This window comes from Scomber japonicus, chromosome 5, assembly GCF_027409825.1.
Source record: "Scomber japonicus isolate fScoJap1 chromosome 5, fScoJap1.pri, whole genome shotgun sequence".
In the NCBI taxonomy this organism is placed as follows: domain Eukaryota; kingdom Metazoa; phylum Chordata; class Actinopteri; order Scombriformes; family Scombridae; genus Scomber; species Scomber japonicus.
In genome coordinates, this window is record NC_070582.1 from 36443511 (window position 1) to 36460477 (window position 16967).

The 16967-nt window shown below is 38.5% G+C and overlaps 1 protein-coding gene across 1 annotated transcript in view; it reads right to left on the bottom strand.

The window, feature by feature from the left end:
• Positions 1-16967, bottom strand: part of LOC128359528 (cytosolic carboxypeptidase 4) — a 170899-nt gene that overhangs the window by 71506 nt on the left and 82426 nt on the right. Inside the window, exons 20-21 of the mRNA XM_053320017.1 lie at positions 13944-14097; positions 3124-3304 (exon numbers count right to left, since the gene is read on the bottom strand). Of these exons, the coding sequence (XP_053175992.1) occupies positions 3124-3304; positions 13944-14097 (335 nt within the window). The remainder of the gene's footprint in view (positions 1-3123; positions 3305-13943; positions 14098-16967) is intronic.

The window sequence follows — 16967 nt, forward strand, 5'->3', positions numbered from 1 at the left end:
TCTTTCAAATCTTTTTTTCCCTTTGTTTTGTAAGTGTCATTAGTGAATCAGTAAATCAGAAACTGTTGGACACCTGAAGAATTTATGAGTGATTATATACATTTTCTATTACATAGTACTTCTCTCTCATATGACATCCTCATAAAGGCCCATTTATGCTCGACGTTAAATATGGATCCAGATACGGACGGAGCCTTCTGTCCGTGCTCTGTGGTCATTTCCTCCTTATTTCTGCACGTTCCCATAAAGCTTACGGGTATGGACCAAACAGAACAGTACCACCGGAAACCATGGGGGGGCAGTGTTGCTGTCACTACTCGATACATAGCTCTAGTGAGACATGAAGAAGAAATAAAAATGGTGGAACTTTTTGAAGAAAGGTTGTCAGAGTTGGTTAAAAACTTTAAACATATCATTTTTGTCTTTTATACAAGAGGAACATTATCAATATCTCCTCCACAGTCGCCATGTTTGTTTTTGAGTTTGTTGTTGTCATAAACTTTTGACTCTGTGCTGCCCCCTGGTGGTGTATTGGTTAACATCCATGCCAACGTAAAGGATGCATGGAAGTATGTGAGCAGTGACGGTAACATCGTTTGAAAAGGACGTAAACATTTTCATACGCACGTTGAGCATAAATGGGTCTTAAGCAGGGAACCTTTATTTGTCTGTGTCTGTAAAAACTGTTCCAAATCACAGCTGGATAATAAATACAGTATGTTTTATGATGTGATGAAAAGTTTGGTTAGGTTTAGGGAAATATTTGGGTTAAAATAAGCGTATATTTAGAGCACTGAGCATCTCTCTTCTCCTCCACTCTCTCCATTATTGCGTGTTACTGACTTGGCTTCTTCCCTGGAGTTTTTGTGCTATCACGATGGTGTACAGCCTCTTTATGGATCGTAAACTTCTGTGGATTGGGGGTGTGGACCCCATGCTGCTGTGGTCATGCTTTATGCCCACACTACATTTGCTATTAAAAAAAAAGAAAAGCTTGTTTACTCTTGTTCAGTTGTTCTCCTCCAGCTATAGCAGCTGTTGAATTGTATCTTAGCAGTGATCATATCTAAATGACATGTGTGTTAATGGTACTTAAAAAATCCCAAGACTCACATGAGAGGGAAAGCTCAGTTATAAACACATCTACTACTCACACATACTATATATGCATTCACTTTAAGGGTGAAGCAAAACAATAAAAAACAGATGATTTACAATACAGGTCATACAAGTGTTACCTTACCAAGGTGGACAAAGGAGAGGGCAGTACAAATTAAAACAGTGCTGTAACTCTAAATGTGTGTGTGTGTGTGTGTGTGTGTGTGTGTGTGTGTGTGATTTTATTAGATTTATTTTATTTTAATTGTGATCTGTGAGAAGCAACTTAACTTTCATTAACTAGTGCACTATAGATGTTGACTGGGGCTGAACAACAGGCTTTCTGTATCAGTAAGCAGAGTGAAGGAGGGAATTAATCAGCTGATCTGTAAGCTGCTGTGCACTACATATCATTTTTATATTGCAGTGAGTTTTGAAATAACTAGCCCAGGGGCGTCAAACATGCGGCCCGCGGGCCAGAACTGCCCGGGTTAGGGTTAGGTCCATCTGTCCTTCTTACCTTCCTACCTTCCTTTTTTCCTTCCTTCCTTCCTTCCATCTGTCCTTCCTACCTTCCTTTTTTCCTTTCTCCGTTCCTTCCTTCTTTCCATCTGTCCTTCCTTCCTTCCTTCTGTCCTCCCTTCTTTCCTTCCTTCCGTCTGTCTGTTCGTCCTTCACTGTCTGTCTTTCCTAGCTTTCTTCCCTCCTTCCTTTTGCCTGTCTTTCCTTCCTTACTTCCCATCTTATTTCCTTCCTTTCTTCCTTCTTCCCATCCATCTTTTTAATGATCCGGCCCACATGAGATCAAATTGGTCTGTATGTGGCCCTTGAATGAAAATGAGTTTGACACCTCTGAACTAGCCACTCAAACTATAAGGGAGATTACTTATTTTCCTGTTCCAGTTCCTGCATGAATATTTAACTGAAGAAATAACACACCACATAACCAAGAAAATACCTCCGATCTGTCACAAGAACACTGAATAAACTGAATTTGTGAAGAGTTGGAGGAGATAAATCACCTGGTTTAGGGTCAGTTCCGTCTGACTGTGTTCATGTTTACGGCTGGTTTAGTTGTGAAACAGAAAGGCACGCTCAATAAATGGATCGATAAAATCTGGTCCTGTATAACGTTCAAATGACTCAGGTGCTTGGTAGCTATCAGGAATAATTAATTTTGATAAATGCTGCAGTGCAGTTCTTGCTTTGGATGGAAAATGCAGCATCTCATTGAATGATTTGATAAACACTGCTGGTTGTCATGTTCAGTTCTACATTGACACATCAAAAATTGTTAAGTGAAAATAAACTCAATAAATATGTTTAGCAAATTATATTGTAAAAATAATGCAGGTGAAGCAGCCATCGCAACATGAACTAATGATGTCATTCTTTTCATTCATGCCTACATTTTCTTCATCACTGCCTTTGATACAACAGCCTCAAAGGACAACACATATATAAAAGTAAAAGCACAAACAATAAAAAATGTACACTGTGCAGGATTGTCGTACAAAACAATGTATAGACTCATACAAAAGTCAGCAGGTCTGGCATCAATTTATCAAACATAAGTTCAGACAGAATTTCATTAGATTCAGTATTTCTACTTCAAAATGTTACTCCTAGCAACATGGAGAGGACAGCGCTTTGACCTTTATGGGGAAAATAATGCTAAGGTCCATCATTTCTGATGAAGCTGATTTACAGAGGAAATTCCCTAAAAGAATAAATAAAACTTATAAATATATTCATCATCTAACTCAATAAATCAAATATGGAAATTCTTCAATCTTTTTAGAACCCTAAATATGTTTGGCCACAGCTGATGCCAGTCTGTATGGATCTCCATTCAAGCAAATTCAAAAATACGTAGACACTTAAAATGATGTAATCTTTTCAGGCATCGTCATTATGAAGTATGCAGTTTTAGCCATAAATATCAGAGATGGCACATTTACTGTTTCATCAAGTCAACATCTAGTCCAAGACAAAATATGTGTTGTGTTTCTGCTTCCTACTCACATGCCGTTGATGACTCCGTCTGGGTTGAGGATGGGGATGATCTTGAAGATAAAAGCCTCTCTCAGACTCTGGGCCACTGGGTCATTGCTGCACAGAAACTCCAGGGTGCCCTTCATTACCCAGCTGGCATTGGACTCACCAGGATGCACACGGCCTGTCAGCACGATACAGGCACGATTGCCTGGAGAGAGAAAGATAGAGTTTCATTGATGGACCTCTTGGACTAGTTGGAGAAACAGAGTTGATTGATTTTCAGCGTCATGCTAGGTAACATTGTCACGGATCATACCTGTGGAATTGCAGCTACATGACTGCTTCTAACCCCACTTGTCAATCACCACTCATTATAAAAGCTGTGTCTATATTGTTAGCTGGTGTCTTGTTTTTCTCTGAGAGGTTGTCACCATTCCATTATCCAGATCAGGTATTTCATTAAAGCGATGCTGACCGTGTGTCCTCTTCACCCGTCACAACATTCTATTAAGCCCTGTCACTGATACTGACAACTGGGCTATTAGAGGTCAGGAGTGGTAATTGTTGTGTTGTGCAAGTGTCAGCATTAACATTCCTGAGCGTCAGTGATTACAAAGTGAATGTTGAACAGATAGCATGCCAACAGATGGGACAAGTATGTGAACATTCAGGGTTGTTTGAGCTCAGTGAGGATACACTCAAGTGTGTGAATGAACAACAGACAGTGCATTTATAATACTGTAAATCAGGGCTGCCAAACATGCAGCCCGCTGGCCAGAGCCGGCCCGCCATTCGGGCCGGTCCACTTTCCTTCCTGTGTTCTTTTCTTTCCTTCCCTCTGTCCTTCTTACCTTCCTTTTTTCCTTCCTTCCATCTGTATTTCTTCCCTTTCTTCCTTCCTTCCTTCCTTCCATCTGTCTGCCTGTCCGTCCGTCCTTCCTTCCTTCCGTCTGTCTGTCCTTCCTTGCTTCCATCTGTCCTTCCAACCTTCCTTTTTTCCTTTATCAAGCCTGATAGTCAGGGCCTTAAATATCATCTGTGACCCAACACATCCTGGCCACCACCACTTCCAACTACTTCCCTCTGGCAGGAGATACAGGACAATTCAGTCACACAATACAAGACTGAAAAACAACTTCTTCCCCCAAGCTGTTAAACTAATGAACACGGCCTGATCCCCTCATCCCACCCACACACACTCACTGGAGGACTACAAATCAAAATGATTTTTGTTTTACATACAACCTACTGTTACAACAAGCATTGCTGCTTTTTGCTGTGGTTGCACCTTTTTTTATTGCATATTGCACTTTATTGCCCTTATAGATGATCAATGTTTTATTTATGTCTTAAATTGTTTTGAATTGTCTTAAATGTGTTTATGCCTCAGGGAGTATGATCTTAATTTCATTATATTATATAATATTATAAGACAAAACATGTATTGTGTTTCTGCTTCTCCCTTTCTTCCTCCCTTCCTTCCATCTGCCTGCCTGTCCATCCTTCCTTCCTTCCTTCCTTCCGTCTGTCTGTCCATCCTTGCTTCCATCTGTCCTTCCAACCTTCCTTTTTTCCTTTCTCCGTTCCTTCCTTCCTCCCTTCCTTCCTTCTGTCCTCCCTTCTTTCCTTCTTTCCTTCTTTCCGTCTGTCTGTCCATCCTTCACTGTCTATCTTTCCTGCCTTTCTTCCCTCCTTCCTTTTGCCTGTCTTTCCTTCCTTCCTTGCTTCCTTTTTCTTCCTTCTTTCCTTCCTTCTTTCCCTCCATCTTTTTAATGATCCGGCCCACATGAGATCAAATTGGTCTGTATGTGGCCCTTGAATGAAAATGAGTTAGACACCTCTGCTGTAAATGAAGTATTATTATTGTATATAAGGAATATTTCAATTCTTCAGATGACACAACAGTCATGGGCCTGATATCCAACAACGATGAGTCAGCATACAGGGATGAGGTGCAAAACCTGACAGTCTGGTGTTCCACTAATAATCCCACCCTGAATAATAAGAAGACAAAGGAGATTGTAGTGGATTTCAGGAAAGAGAGGAGAACCAATCACAAGCCAGTGTTCATTAATGGTGATTCAGTAGAGAGTGTCTCCCGTTTTAAATTTTTTGGGGTAACCATCACTGAGGATCTCTCCTGGGCTGCACACACATCCACCATCAATCTTCCTGAAGAAGCTGAGGAGAGCCGGTCTGCCACAGAACCTGCTGGTTAACTTCTGCCGGGGCTCTGTGTTGAGTATCATCACATACTGCATCACAGCATGGTTTACCAGCTGCACCAAGAATGACCAGAGGGCTCTGCAAAGACTCAACAAGATGACACAATACATCACTGGAACCCAGCTTCCTGCAATTGGGGACATTTGCCAAGCCCGCTGTCAGGACAGGGCCTTAAATATCATCTGTGACCCAACACATCCTGGCCACCACCACTTCCAACTACTTCCCTCTGGCAGGAGATACAGGACAATTCAGTCACACAATACAAGACTGAAAAACAACTTCTTCCCCCAAGCTGTTAAACTAATGAACACGGCCTGATCCCCTCATCCCACTGTAGACTGTAGTAGTAGTGTGTGCTGAATGTATTTATACCTCTACAGTAGCAGGGATGGGTTTATGCTAATCACCGCCGCGTTACATATCGCCCACTAAATCCTGAACACAGAAATGTTGAAACACAGTTTGTGAAGCCTAGCTCCACAATTCAAATCTAAATGGTTGAAATGCTTTTTACACCTTTTTTAGAAATACATTTATGACCTATTTAATGTGTTTAGAAGAAAATGTCTGAATTCACTTTACACAGTCTTTAACTTAAGATATGTGTATGTATGTACGTTTTTATGTATTTAGATATATACTTGGGTGTATACTGTATGTACGTACCAGCACTATCGGGTATTCTATTTTGTTTATTTATCATTATTATTATTATTTATTTTTTTATTTTTTGGTAATGGGAGGCGGAGGGTGGTGAACTATCAAAAAAATGTCGAAAGTGTTTTTTTTTTAACTTTGTACATATGTTGCTCTTGCCAATAAATATAAATTCCAAAAAAAAAGACAGGTTTGATGCAGGTGATGTCAGTCACATCTGGAGCTCACACAGATGTGTATTGTTCTGTCTGCATCAATTTCAGTAAATCCTAACATTCTCTTTTCTCATGGGAAGGTATCAAAGCCTCTGTTTCACACCAGTACAGACAGTAACAAGACATTTCACTGGCAATAAAAGCAGTAAGCACTGAGGACAGAACAAGGACACTGATAAAATACTGACAACATGTTGAAGGGACAGTACCAACAACCAGACACTGGAAAAATTAGTGTTTATGAATGTAGTGGAGAATAATCAGTTTTATTTACCATATTTTAAAATGTATGAATTTGTAAACATACAAACATTTGCTTTACTTTAATATATATTGAAGTTTTGCCTCAGTATCATGTTCTACCTGTTTCTGTTGTACGCTATAAAACTGTCAAAACAAGCCAAACACATACTGCAAGTGCTTCAGTGTTACAGAAGCCGCTGATGTTTCTCTACTTGAGATCAATCTGACTTTAGGCCATATTTGCATTTAATTATTTAAGGAGTTGCTTTGCCAGTCTTTGACCTGATTTGTCTCTAAAGCTCATCCCATCAGTGATGTAACTCCAGCTACAGCCTGTACACGTGCTTCTTTCCTATCTCCAGTCTGATTTTCTAGTTTCAGTTATGTTATGTGTTGTTCTAACAAAAGTACCTGCTGAGATCTAGCACATGGTGAACATTGCTACAATCAAATCTGTATGCAAGCAGTCACACAAGCCAACAGTTTATTCACATTATCTAAACCACTTTCTTCACAGGTGAAATTGAGAGTGAGTGGCTGAAATGCTACTAATAATTCCTCATTGTACAGGAATACCTAGATCAATCAATCAAGATAAACTTTATTGTCTCACCAGGTGGGAAATTTGCCTGTGCTGCAGCCTTTGAGAAGAATAAATCCAACCATAAAGGCTGTAATACCCATGGAGCAATACAAAAGATAATAAATACAGAATAAATACCTACTCAATACCAGGTAGCAGCTCTCATAGATAAAACAAAAATGAAAACACACACACACATATTTGAATTTGTTCAATCTGCAACGAGGGACTCTGAACCTCCTCCCAGAAGGCAGCAGCTCGTACTCTTTATACAGAACATGAGGTAAATTGCTAATAATTTTATTGTCCTGTTCATAAATACTCTGCAAGGATAAGTGCTTTTTAACACCAATGATTTCACATGCAGTATGAATTAGACAAAACAGTGTATTTTTTAACTTTGCGGAACCAAACTGTGATGCAGTACCTGATCAGACTCTCTTGAACTGCCAGATAAAATATCAACATCAATTTACTCAATGAACTTTCACACAATGTAAAAAATGCAGCTGTTGTTGTTATCAACATGTCTAACCATGCCTAACTACAGTAAGCACAGCAGGTTCCAGCTGAAACAGGAAGTGTTCATTGTACTGTGATCTGGTCTAAAGCCTGAAGCTGCAGGAGAAGAACATTATTCTCCAGGAAGCCACAGAGTTGTATCAATGAACATTGCTGGTCCCCACTTTATCTTTCCGTTGAAATGTATAAGACTGTGTTTTACTGCAGTAAACCTTCAAAATAAACTGACTCTTTACCTCCACAGTAAAGGGGATACCTTGCAGTCTCACACTGAGGCTAAAATCACCTCAAGGTGCCCGACTGTGCCAAGAGATATGAATTTACCATACTGTACCACCTGGAACATCCAACAATTTCCTTCATTCTTTTATCTCACAATTAAGGGAATGAAGAGGAACTCTTCAAGAAAAAGGAGACATCACACTTTGACAGGATAAAGGCAATTCTGTCATCAGTTCCTATTGTCTGGCACCACACCTTTCTCTTTCATTTCTAAATGCTCTGTGATAACACACACACACACACACACACACACACACACACACACACACACATACACACACACCCCTCTGTCTCTTGACAAGAGCTTTGATCAGAGAAATACAATCAGGACTTTTCTTGTTGTTAAAGTCAAGTTTAATTCAGTGTTAATTAAGAATATAACATTATCTTGTAATTTCGGGCATACGGGTCTAATTTGTTTTTGTTTGTTTTTTTCTTACTGTAAAAATTGAGCAAATGAATGTGAGTGTAACCTGGGATTTCCACCGAGTTAGTCAGCGGCGCGGAACGGCTGCGCCATGGTTTAGCTCCGTCCTCTGCCCGGTGTCAACTCACACCGGGAGCGTAATACAGTAATTGCAGCAGCCCAATCAAATCTGAATGAGTGCCTTTAGGCTACCGTAAATACTGTAGTAGCAGCGTAACTAAACGGCCCGATTTTGTTAACTTGCTCAATTTTGGTTGATTTGGTAATTTTCTTTGATTTTTGTGCTTATGCCATCTGTCAGTAGGCTACGTAGCTAGATGGAGTCTTTATCTGTCTGTTTTATTCCTGTTTGTTGCTGAAATACGATCGGGAGGCTGCACGGGTTGTTTTATTTTGAAGGACGGAAGTTTTATTATGCCGATTCAGTGTCTGACTTCCTGTCTGGTGCAATCTGCTCTGTTGAGCTTGTCGCTAGTTGGAAACGGCTCCGTCAAAAATAGAAATGCTACCTATTGATAGTGCTGCGGTGCAGAGAGACGCTGCTGGGACGTTGCTGACACGCTGCTGACACGCTCCCGGTGGAAACACTCTCATTGATTATAGTGGTACCTATGAGCTCCGGTGACCAGGGCACAGCCGTAACGCGCCGCTGACGGACTGGTGGAAATTGGGCTTAAGACTGTTCTTGGGTTTCATTTCCCATATCCACTAAATGTTGTTTTTTTTGTATTAGTATTGGAAATAAGTGATGTTGTTGGAATCTGATTTTTGACAACAACAACACATGGACCACACCCCCCTTCTCTTCTAAATCTAAATTAACCAAATGTCATAAACTCTAACTCACATTCCTGGAGGACATTCATGGAGACTCCCTGAAAATCTTGAGCCGAATCTGAATTTCATGTAAATTACATAAGTCTCTGTAAGTTATATCATGTCATTTGCCATGCAAATACATGAAGAATGGTATAATTCTGATAGCTATTTAATTATCTGTTGAGGAGATATTCATTTTAGATTTTATTATGTGACACTACTGCCCTCTAGTGACAAGATTTTCAATTTTCTTATGTTAAAAGTTAATGAAGGTTTATATGGAGGACTATACAATGGTATTTTCAAAATCACCTAAATATTTAACTTTCGATCTGTTACCTCATAAACAATCATATTTTATTATCTAAATTAGATAAGCAGTTTTCTTAAATGAATAAATGTAATACAAATGTAAAAATAAGGTTGACACTGACTTAATATTTGAAAATATTTTTGAAGGTTTAATCTAATCACATAAGTGTTGCTTTAATTGTATTTAATAATTAGAAGTGTAAATGGTTTGAGAAAGTTAATCCATTAAAGCTGGATGTCTAAACATTATTAGAAGCAGTAATACGAAGGTTAATATGCGATATGTTGATAGAACACTTGTTGTAAAATGAAACTGTGGGGTATTTGTACTATATCCTTTTGAATATGCATGTCAGTGTTAATGGTCCAACTTGGGCTGATGTAATTATTATATAATTGCTTGTGTGTATTCAAATGAGTTAAACAACCAGAAGAAGATATCAAGCTGCAAAATCACAATCAATAAATTCTAAAATATACTCAGTCCTTGTTGGAACTGGTGTATTCTTTCATTTATTTTTGAATCAGCACAAACACCAGAGAGGATGAAAGTAAGAGTAAGAGTAAGAGAAGTAAGAGAAAGAAAAAGATAGTTACAGACGAGAGAGCTCACACAGTGTGACAGAGAGACCATCCTAGTCCAGCTTTAGCTACCTCGAGGCCATGCCTGTTCTGCTAAATGAGATTATGTTTGATAATTAACAGCTTTCAGAGATGAGCTGTGAATGCACTGGAAGCCTTTTTTAATTAGAGACAAGAGGAGAGAGGCTGCTTTGTCTAATCCATCCTCACTGAAGAAAAAAAACTGGCATCTCCAAGAAACAAGTCACAGATAAAGAGTCGAAGTCATCGTTTAGGCATCATCGAGTATTTTTAACACAGAGACAAAATGTATGGTTTTACACATGTCAGTATGAGTTTATGAAATCAAAACACGGTTGTCACTGAAATGCAAACTTACAAGTTTTCTATCCAACAAAATGCATTCTGCAGGATAAAGTCACGATTCTGCTGGAATCCAAGAGACTTGGCTACTTGTAATTCCACCTGATTAGCATAATCATTTACATACACACTAAGAGGACTGAAGCTGCTCCACTGTTAGTGCTCCAGGTCTTGTTTGTACTCACACACGCACACACACACACACAAATCTACATAAGCATACCTGGGAGCCTCTGCACACCATCATACCATGTTAGTGAACCAGGACACTTTGAAGGTTTTAAGGTTAATTGCCTTGTTCAAGTGGACATGAGCTGCAGTGAGACCTTCTCTGCTGCACCTAAAGGCTACTGGCAACCTTTTGGATGTGCTGGAGATCAACATTAACACCTTCATTGGGGATAGGATTACGTGACTGAACAAAATTAATGTGGAATGTAAATTGGGATACAACCAGGAGAAACACTGAGGGAGCCAAAGGTCATGACTAGTAAAGTAACTAAGTACATTTATAAGTAATGTAATTACTTGGAAACAGTGACACACTTGGGGTGCAGTCAAATAGTCTTTTTTTTGCTTAGGGAGGTTCCTAAATGAGTGAAATGACCCAGAAGTATGTAAGTCGCCATGATAAGGTACATAACAGTAGTGGAATGATCATAACAAAACAAAAAGGAATCTGGCACTAAAATGACTGTAACACTTAAATCTATCTTTTTGAGTTTATTAAAATACTTGCAGGGATTAATAGATAAGTATGCTGAGTGTATTTACACATGAGGCACACCAGTGCAACATCATTATTACAGTTTTTCTCTGTCACTTTGGTACATTTCTCAGATCAGAATTGAAATTCTCAAAACTACTTGTTCAATCTTCACATCATTGTGTCACTTGTGCACATCATTTCTTTGAACAAGTTACAAATGCTTTGGTACATCCATGCAAATGATTATGTACAATTCTCTGTTCTTTCCTTATCAATTGCTTATGTCATGTTGATCAAAATGTATTATAATCGGTCTCTGTTGAATAGTCTCATCATGCCTAAATGTTGTGGGGGATGAGACTATTCAACAGAGACACATTATAATACATTACATAAGGAAAGTACAGATAATTGTAAATAATCATTTGCATGTTTATCGTGCTCTCTGCTCTGCACTACCTACATATATAAACATAGGATTAGAATTCAAACTGGACAGTAAAGCAGTAAATACAATACCAATACACACCTAACCCATTTTCATTTCAGTGGCTTTTCTTCCTTTCTTAAATCTTCTTCTAAAATGTTCTAAAGGCCTGTGCTAATCAGACAGACAAATTACTTTGAATACTTTGGTTAGTTACCATATTAAAATGTATAACTAAAAAGAGAAAATAATAATCCACTATGTTGCTCTGCTCCTCTTCTCTGGCCGCATTCTACACACTCACTGCAACAAAATGTACAACTATTTGAAGCGTTTGGATGCTTCTGTATTTCGGGATTTCTCTCTGAGATTTCCAGACACACCCACAACTTTAAGCTTTGATTATTCATGTATAACAAATCAGAAAGAGTCCACCGCCCCCTGGCCCCCCCTCGCTCTCCCTCGCTCTGTGGCTTCCATATCAAGTGATCGCTGTGGCATTTAAACATTACACTGCTTTCATCTTATATTTATGCTGTCTGCCATTTTGACATTAACATGTAGACACAATGCAGACAAACAGCTATAATCATTATTGTGTCCTTGTAATGACTGTGAGCTGATCAGCCAGTATTCTATGAACTGATTCATATTAACACACATTATCAATCAGTTTCATAAAAACATATAAATCTGTAGAAACACATCTCTTCATGTGAATGTACCTGCTTCCTCTGAGAAACTGAATCAGAGCTCAGGCCCATATTTAAACAATCCAGTTCAATTGTTCCATATTAAAATGCATGACTACCAATGATGCAATCAACCAGTATTTTCAATTCCTGATATGCTGACTGTGTCAGAGCATTTGCTGGCAAATGACAAGATGAAATGGAATAATTGCTATATGTAAAATGCCCGGTGTAATAGACTCTACTGTGGTATAATATTATGCTAATGTGGATATGCTATGATGAACCTCATATGCTTTTCTCTTAAATATTTCCAACTGCTGAGGATCACTGAGTTTCAATTAAGCACTGAAAAATAAACAAAGCATGAGGTATCTGCTCCACATACATACACACACCTGTATGCTCCACACACACAGTCACACTGCAATATTATTGTGTGTGTGAGTGTAGACATAACTGTATACAACTGTGGACACACACAACACACACACCATGAATCATCAGCAGTAGAGTGAATATGTTAGTGTAAAGACAGAGTGAAGGAGTATCTGGTAAAACTGTTTCCTCCTGCAGGTGCAGCTGTTTGACCTCTTGCACTACTGCCACAGTTTTTTACAATATTGACTCCTCATTTTCAAAACTCTTCACACTGTCGACACAACAGCAACAATTATGGATCAATGTGTGACACATTTGCAGTGACTACAGCCTTCAAATGTCCTGAATACTTTTCTCACTCAAACACAAATATGCAACAAAACTGTGAATCTGCAGCAGATTTTACACATGATTACAACCTCACTCACATGTTTACGTCCTCACAGTTTATGTTCAAACACTAACATGTATTCATGTAGACAATCTGCCAAAACATACCCACATAGCAATACATCTATATTCAACCAAAAACAGGAAGTATGATCAGAAATAAAGCATTACTATGAGTCATACCTATAGAATACACTGTAGTACATTCTATAGTTACTAATCTGACTGTATTTTGTAATACAAAATACAATTCACAGGGACAGAGATATACACATTTCTTACACTATCCACAATTGAAAAACAACATAAACTCAATAAAATATAAAAAAGATCACAAAATGATTTACTAGCTTAAAAACAGCATTGTTAGTGTTTGTGTGGTTTTGATCGACATAGCAGTTGTTGTGTTGGTGTCTGCTGGAAGGATTTGCTTTTGTGTGTGAAATGAAGTGTAGCAGTGTATTTGTAAAGATATCTGTGTGGAGAGTGTTGAAAATGTATTGAACCATGTATGTAACCAACTGTAAAAAAGTAAACAAAAAACGACTCAGATGTAGACAAGAAGCAGCAACAAAACTGCTCACAAACTGTGAATCTTCTAAAAAGTTAATGTAACATTATCAAGTTAACAGTCTGACATCTTTCATGAGTCAATTCCAGGATTAATGTTGACAGTCAACTATCTAACTCTTCCTCCAGCTGTCTTTTAAAGACATATCACTACATTATTCCATGTTTGAGCTTCTGTTCTCCAGCTGAGCCTGGACACAACAGCTGTGTGAATGATCAGCTACAGCTAGATGTGCTAATGCTAATGCTAATGCCAATGAATGTTTTGTTCAAACACAAAGGAGGGTTAATCTGTTGTATTACTGCAGAGCACAATCACATAGAAAACATTTTGGTAACCATGGTATGTACACAAAAAATGGTGACAGCTTAAACCTGAAATTGGATGACATAAATGAGAATAAAATGTCACAGATTGACAACCAGAGTATCAGTGATACTCACGGAGCTGGTGCAGATCTTTCCAGCCTCTGCTAGCAGGACAGGCAGTGATGGTGACCAACGGACATGAGTTTCCAGCCAAAGTGCGACAAAGAATCTGCTGCCGGAAAAACACCTTGGTAGGATCCACTGATTTCTGCAGCAGGTTCAGATGAGCCTGACAGACACAATATGTGATATGAGTAGAAGTGCAGATTCTGATGTACAGTACTAGTTGAAAGTTCTTGAACCATTTAGAATTCTTTCTATTTCTGCATAAATATGATCTAAAACATGATCAGAGTCCTAAAACTAGATAAAGAAAATCCAATGAAACAAATGAGACATGGTTCGTTGTTTCACCGTCATATTAACATATTTTACATTCATTAACTTCTATTAGATGGAAACAGATGAGGAGGAACTGTGTTAAATTAGTGTGTATTGCAGGCTGGGAGAAAGAATACTATAACAGATTTATGTGTGTGCTTCATTTCATCTTGCAGAACTTCCTTTGTGGTAATATCAAAATGATTAACAAGTTAAAAACTATTTCATATGTTCAAATATTTAATAATTTATGAAGCAACCCAACACCTGTCACCTGTAATACAACATCAGCAGGGATTACAGCTACAGTGCACATACTTCCTGTACACTCTGATTGGAGTGCTATGCATGATTCCTATATATTAGATATAAGATATTGCTATATTTCTGTATTTGGCTTCTGATCCATACAGTGTGTTCAGTGTATTGTTTCATCCTGCATAAGCAATCATCTTTTTTACATTGAATGACCCAGGTAAGATTTTCTGTGATAACTGCTGTAGTGGACAGCAGACAACGTTTATTCTATAATATATGCATTATCATTCAGCTGGTTACATGCATGGGTGTGTTGTTTGCTTTGTGGTCATCTTGTGATGTTTATTGTTATATGGCAGCAAAATTGTAGTGCAAGGCTGGAGAGAAATCCAAATAATCAGAATCCCCAATATTAACTGCATGAAATCAGCATTATAATAACTAGCATACTGGCTTCCTGATTACATTTCCATACAACTATGTTTGTCTGAAAACTTGGCAGGAGGAGATACATGATTTATTGAAATAATTAAACAATAACTTTTGAAGTAAAAGTCATCTATGTGGACAGAGACAGCGACTCATTAACTTGAACCTGCAGGATAAAGATGACAGAAAGGCTCAGGCTAATGCTCAGTGACTGTTTAACAATGTGAGATTAGTGTGTGAGCCAGATATCTGCAGAATGAACCTAAGTTTTCTGGTATCATGGAGCTGGTTCATTTTTTACCGCGGTATATCACCATGGTAACCTCCAGAGCTGGTGACTCGGACTTGCGACTCGTACTCGAGTCGCACTTAAGTCGCACTACACATTGACTTCAGACTCGACTCGGACTCGACCTCAAAAGACTTCAGACTTGACTCGGACTCGAGGCTGGAGACTCGTAAATTACCATTATTTTCATGTTATCATTTATATTCTCATTATTTATTATCTGTCATTCGTCTTCTCTGTTTGCATTTGGGAAGTGATCTCTGGCTGTGACTGAGGCTGACAGTAAACACCAACATCACGCACGCGCCGTGTGTACGCGCGCATTTCGAGCAGAGCCCGTCTACTGCTGTATGTATTAGAAACAATGGCGAGTGAAAGAAGCCCAGCAGGCGTCCCTTGGGTCATTACATTTGGCTACAATGCCTTCACACAGTCGGCCAACAAACGGACAGCAGTGTGCATAGTGTGCAACAAGAAGATTAACGATTCTGGTTCAACCACGTCAAACTTCATCCGGCATCTGAAAACGCACCCAGACCGGTCAGTCACTTGCTAATGTGAAAGACGCAGACACAAACCGGGAGGATAAGGACTTAGACAATCATTACTTAAACAAGCATTTTATACCAATAAAAAGGGTGTAAATGTTGAACATACAATAGGCCTACTTAAAAATCTGCGTTGTATTATCTTATTTGACAACTATTGATAACAAATTCAGTTTGTCTTTCATGACACTAGGTGGGGCTCTAAAACAATAGAGAATAAGATGAAGGGATTATTAAAAATTAGAATGAAAAAATAAGAAAGATTAATAGGTTAGACTAAAAGATAATAAATAGATAAGTAAATTGATAAAATAATAGAAAGATAATCATTACATAGTGTAAAATGTGGTTAACAAATATATATAAAAAGTAGATACAGATATAAAACCTCCAGAACAGACACAGTGGAATTAAAAATAAAGGCTGTAAATTACAAAATGATTAATTAAAAACTGGGCTGACTGGTTTTGAGTTTCCTTTTAAAAATGGCAACATTTCCAGCTGTTCTCAAGTTCATGATATTGATATAATAATAATAACAATGTTATTTAAACATAATAATGTTATAGTAAACATACTGAATCACACAAGCATACATCCACCCTTTGCTGCTCACATTTTAATTTGTCCCAAATACATCATGTTGATTCCATTAGTGGCCAATATAATAATTGTATATGTTCCTCTGCAGGTTTGCAGAATTCACCAAAAAAAAAAGGCGACTACTGGACAGGGACAGAGCAGCATTGACTCTTTTTTCCAGGGAAGTGCAGTGCAAGTTTATCACCAGGGTCACCCAAGACAGACGGCCATCACTGAGTCGATAATTCATGATCTAATCATCTCATGTAATCTGCCATTATCTTTAATTGAGCAGCCGAGCTTTAAAAACTTCATGGCGGTGGTAGATGAAAAATATTGTCCAGTCAGCCGTGCCACAATAACACGGAGTCTGACCGAACGAGCAGCAGAAAAAGAAGCGAAGATCAAAGCTCAACTTGAGAAAGCAGACACAGTGTCTGTCACAGTGGACATTTGGACAGATAGAGTGATGCGTGGATTTTTAGGAATCACTGCGCATTACATGGAGCAAAACGGTACCACCCCAAGTCTTCAGTCAGTGCTACTCGGATGTGAGAGATTCACAGGGTCTCACACAGGTGATAGGATCAGCGAAAAATTTGATGAGATCTG